At 37.8% G+C, this 5,607-nt stretch overlaps 1 protein-coding gene across 1 annotated transcript; it reads left to right on the top strand.

The window, feature by feature from the left end:
* Window positions 1-3,779: 3,779 nt before the first annotated feature.
* LOC102244861 (olfactory receptor 4Q3) lies at window positions 3,780-4,754 on the top strand. Its single transcript, XM_005856945.1, has one exon. It carries the CDS (start codon window positions 3,810-3,812, stop codon window positions 4,752-4,754), a length of 945 nt encoding a protein of 314 aa, XP_005857007.1. The 5' UTR covers window positions 3,780-3,809.
* Window positions 4,755-5,607: the final 853 nt, after the last annotated feature.

The raw sequence follows: 5,607 nt of genomic DNA, 5'->3' as shown, positions 1-5,607 counted from the left end.
AAGTGTAACAACTGTACTGCTGTGACAACTCCTTCTGCAAAAGAGAAATGTCTGATACTATTCTGCTGGTATACTGTACTTCCTGTCTTTATCCTAAGTAAAATCCAAGTATAAATGTGACCTTTTATTCATATTGTCACATTAAAATATTGTTTAAAAGCTTACTCAAGGTCATCTAACTCTAGGGGATGTAATTTTGTTTAACTTAGTTCTTCCTAGTGCCGGGATCTCTGATGCCATACAATTACATAGTTAGATGTAATAGAAAATTGCTAAATTGTGTTAATTTCCTTTTCAATATGGCAGAAAAGATAATCCCAAAGGTTAAGGTTGTATTGCTGTATTGCCCATTAGGACATTAACTGATTTATATATAACTTACTTCAGTGTTCTTTTTTTATACTCTGAGCACATAAAGTCACACAAGTCTTTTGAATTGGCTTTCTCAGCTTACCATCCCTCTTAAAGAGTTAGATGCAGTTTTTAAAAAAAAAATTATTGATTTTTAAATTTTTTAGAGAGAGAGGGAGAACGAGAAACATAGCTGTGAGAGGGAAACATTGATCAGCTGCCAACAGGGAGTTGAGCCTGCAAACTGGGCATGTATCCTGACCAGGAATAAAACCAGAGAACTTTCAGTGCACAGGGCGATGCTCCAACCAACTGAGCCACGCTAGGGCTCAAGTGCAATTTTTGACATATATTCATCACCTATTTGCTTGAGAATTACATTTTGTAAAAATTAAAAATTATACTTCGACAGCAGCAATTTATAAAAATATTAAATTACTAATGACAACAGCTGTATTTTCTGTATAAGATCTAGGCACCAATTAGGTAAAATGTTAAGGTGTTGCCAGGAGACTCGGGTATTGTATTAAGGCTCTGTAACACCTTGAAGGGTATTTCTGCTTCTACAGTTTCCAGGGATAACTCGGTATATCTCATCCAGCCTAGCCCACTCCAGGATGTATGGTTGAGATAGAAACCAGTGAGAATCATTTTACTCAGGTACAGATTGGCATGTGGAAAATTGGTAGCATACCTTGTGTCAAATTAATCAATACAAGATAGGTAAAAGGGGTGAGTTGTGTTATGCAATGAGGTCTGACTGTTTCAGAACCTGCAGGGCCTAAGGTCACCTTTCCAGCAAGAACTGAGATGCAGACAATTCAAACAGCAGCAGCCTTGGGAATCCCAGGGCTCATTAAGCTGAACAGTGGTGTAAGGACTATAAAAGCCTCAGACATAGCCAGAGCCCTAGGGATGAGAGATCTTACCAATCTGTACAGCCAGCTCTCCATTAGGGCTTGACTTATAAGAAAGCAGTTAGGCACAGACTGGGCAACTGTGATGGTTATCTCAGAATTTCTCATTTTGCTGCCTTGGAACTATGAAGAAGGGGCTGAGAGATGAATAATAGGATAATATATCCCTTCTTTAAACCCACATAGCTCCTGACATGCAATGATGTAAGTTTCTTAGATATATTTACTAAAAGATCCACTCACCACCCTTGCTCTTCTTTTTGTCTCTGAAACCATTTTTTATACCCCCTGTTGTCTGTATTTTATTCTGTATACACTCTGTCATTCATTATTTTTAAATTTAAGAAATCATTGGAGATTTCTTGTTCTAGGTTTATACTCTTAGGAGCATTCACATAACAATGAAATTCCTATAGCAGCAGGGAATTCTAGGACTGGTGGTATCTTCGAAGGTGGTTACAAGGTTTGGATTCAATAGGATCAACTGTATATAACAAGGCACTGGATTCATGCAATATTGTGATAAGACTACTTAATTCTACAATAGTTCCTCCTAGATTCTATTTTCTATTTCTTAAATTCTTTTTGTTAAATCTTCTTCACTTCCCCCACATGCAATTTAAAATGCAATAATTCAAAGCCAAAAATATTTATTTAGAGCAGAAAGATTATTCCCATCTCATGATGAGTATCATCTTCAATGAATGATGTCTATTTCTTGGTGTTTCGTAAGAAATTTGAAAACACATCAGATAAAGATCACTTTCCACCACTGTTTTGAAGTTTCTTTTTCTGAGAATGCTTTTAATTCACAATAGGCAAAAATAAACAGGCAAACTAACAAAATATAATGTACTCTATTTGAAAAAAGCCCAACAACTTTCATGAGGAAAACTTTACTTCCATTTTTAGTATTTTCTGCACAGATCTCCCTGGTTCCCTGATTGGAAAAACTAGAGGATAGCTGCTCAGCTATCCACCAATAGTCCTCGATTTGGTAAAGAGCTTGATTTTTGTTCTCTCCCCTTCATGCCACACTTGGGTCTTTCCACAGAGACTTTCATTTCCTTGTTCTAAAGCAGGTGAAGAGGATGGTCACATATTTGGTGTGAAAGAGACATCCAAAAGTTCCTTAGGCCCCCAAATCTGTCTTCTGCCTGCTTATCTTGAAATAATGTATACAGAGAAATTTCCTGGTATTAAGAATTATTCTTTTTGAAATTTGGGTACTTTTCTGCATTGTCTATGTAAATCCTTGACACCTAGTTTGAATGACTATCAGATAACTTTCCCTGAATGATGTGAAAGAACCAAGTGCAACATTGAATAGGTAACTAGTACTGAGGACAGAAAAATACAAATTCTGTCTCACTTAACATTTTGCCTAGGGCTAGTTCTAGATGGAAAATATCCTAATCTGGATAGACAGCATCTACTAATTCTTAAGCGCTTCAATGTATCAATGTTTCCTGATTTTCCATTTGTAATCCAAGATATTCCCACCCCATGTTGGGGGTGACTATAGGTGTAGAGCAGGAGTAATGGATAAACAATATCTTAGTATGTTCTTTTTTCTCTTAAGTGGATTTATGGGTGTTGAAAGTCCAAAAGCAGCATAATTCTCATTTCTCTTATTATCCTTTCCTACAAAATGGGTTATGGTGAGCCTCTTTTGTACATGCCTCAATGACATGGATTGCAGTCTTTGTTTTTCATTTTAGTAATTAGTGTCTCCCAGCAACTATCCTACTCATCCTGAATTTGTTGCTTTCCTAAACTTTAAAGGTAAAGATTTTATTTCTTCTAACCCAATCTCTACAAACTTTCCAATTTTTCCTAAATAATTTGTTTCTTAACATGCTCATTTTTAATAACTATTAACCTTTGTACAATATCGCAATTTACAGCACAAAATATTCTCCCATCAATTTGACAAATTATGATGCAATAAGCACTATGGTACCAGTACAAAGGCAAATAAGAAATATTTCCTCACTTTGAGGGACTTAGTTATTTTTTGGGGAAAGTGTTTGTTGCTCAAAGATTACATTTGTTTCTCAAAGCAACTTTGGGAGATACTATTATCCTTGTATTAGACTGAATAAACAAAGAATAAAACTCAGGTTTAATACCTTGCCTGAGGTCACTCCATTGGTGCATTAAAATCAGGCATTGGATCCAGATACTTCATTCCAGAAATCTTGTCCTTAAAGAATATGATTCTATCTATTTAAAAAATGAAATTATTTTTATGCTATCATCACCTCATGCCCAGGTCATTGTCTGCCTTCCTAGTGTGTTGTAAATACAATTTAAAGGCATTGCAGGAATAAAAAGTTGGAAGGGATACAAAATATTCCTCATTCTATTTATACAGAAATGTACATTTCCTACCTCACAGAAGTTGCTTAAGTTTTCAGTCTTAGAATATGATTTATAAACACCAGATCTTGAAATTTGATGACTTTCCCTCCTTTTGTCTAACTTAAACCTCTCTTGTTCCAATTTAATTCTTCTAGGTCACTTGGTATTCTTGACTTAATGAAAAAAGAAAACAATTCAAAGGTGACAGAATTTGTTCTTCTGGGCTTATCATCCTCGTGGGAGCTGCAGCTATTTCTCTTCTTATTATTTTTGTCGTTTTACATAGCTATTGTTCTGGGAAACCTCTTGATAGTGGTAACAGTGCGAGCTGATGCCCGCTTACTCCAATATCCTATGTACTATTTTCTGGGCCATCTGTCCTTCATTGACCTATGCCTGAGCTGTGTTACTGTGCCCAAGATGTTAGGGGATTTTCTACGGCAGGGCAAGATCATCTCTTTTCCAGGATGCCTAGCTCAAATCTACTTCCTGCACTTTCTGGGAGCCACGGAGATGTTTCTGCTGACAGTCATGGCCTATGATAGGTATGTTGCCATATGTAATCCTTTGCACTACCTAACAGTCATGAACTGCCAACTCCGCTTTCAGTTGGTTTTCGCCTGCTGGTGTGGGGGCTTTATCCACTCTATCACACAGGTCATACTGGTCATCCAGCTCCCCTTCTGTGGCCCCAATGAACTGGACAACTTCTACTGTGATGTCCCACAGGTCATCAAGCTAGCCTGCATGGACACATATGTGGTAGAGGTACTGATGGTCTCAAACAGTGGTCTGCTGTCTCTTGTCTGTTTCTTGGTCTTGCTCTTCTCTTATGCTGTCATCCTCATCACCCTGAGAACTCGCTTCCGCCAGGGCCAGAGCAAGGCACTCTCTACCTGTGCCTCCCACTTAACAGTGGTCAGTCTGATCTTCGTGCCCTGTGTATTCATCTACCTGAGGCCTTTCTGCAGCCTCTCTGTGGATAAGGTGTTCTCCATCTTTTACACGGTGATCACACCTATGCTGAACCCCCTCATCTATACACTCAGAAACGCTGATATGAAGACAGCCATGAAGAAGCTGAGCAAAAAGCATGTGGCATCCTGCTTGCTGCCCTGTTAAAGGATGAGCAGGAAGAGGTGATTTAGAAGCCATATTCTTTCTTGGGACACTCTTAACTCATCCTGTACCTGAGTACATGCATAAAAATCAATTTGGTGACTTCGGTAGAAAAGAGAAACCAGCATAAAATTATTGCTCTTGATTATAGTTGGAGATATAGGTGACTGTCTCAGGTGTTGAATATTAAGCAGGGAATAAAGGAGTGCTTACTGCCTTACAAAAAATAGCAGTAATTAATCGAATACTAGAGGCAAGAGGATGCTTTGAAAGATCAACTCTTCTATCCTTTGCCTATTAGTAGTCTTCCTTTATTGAATTCATTTTACTTTTAAACTCTATTCAAGTGAAAGAAGATATCACATGTCCTTTGGTGTCCTGCTCTCCGGGGTTTAAGAATCCAGGGTTTGGTGTCAGGAAGTTCCTTCTGATGTCTCATCAGAGTCTTTTCAGAAGCAGTGTGACTCCCTTTTGTCTTGTCTCTAATGAAGCCTGAAAACATCACTAACTCCCTCTACAGGAATGTTCACCCAGGAATTGTGTTCTGTATTGTGCCAAGTTTTATAAATGCAGTTGAACAACTCACAAAGTTTATGTGTGAAAAAGGGAGTCTGGGAGTATTGGTTGATGGCAGCTTTTTAGTATTCTGCTCTAAAAGAGGCACCCCATTTCATCTCAAGGTTTTCTTTGAGTGGAATTATGGTGAGGGAAAGTTGATAACCTGACTCTTTAACTGATTATAATATTTAAGAGTTACAAACTCTAAAGAAAAAAAAGAAAGAAATGAGTTGTCCCTGCCCTTGAGGTTATCATAGTTATTACCTCTCAGTCTCAAAAGTGCTTTGAGTAGTAGATA

This window comes from Myotis brandtii, unplaced genomic scaffold (genome assembly GCF_000412655.1).
Source record: "Myotis brandtii unplaced genomic scaffold, ASM41265v1 scaffold1056, whole genome shotgun sequence".
Classification (NCBI taxonomy): domain Eukaryota; kingdom Metazoa; phylum Chordata; class Mammalia; order Chiroptera; family Vespertilionidae; genus Myotis; species Myotis brandtii.
The sequence above is the reverse complement of the archived record's forward strand: the minus strand, read 5'-3'. Positions and strand labels throughout refer to the sequence as shown.

Bases quoted from the DNA above. Each gene is read 5' to 3' on its own strand.
- LOC102244861 (XM_005856945.1), top strand. From the start codon at position 3,810: ATGAAAAAAGAAAACAATTCAAAGGTGACAGAATTTGTTCTTCTGGGC.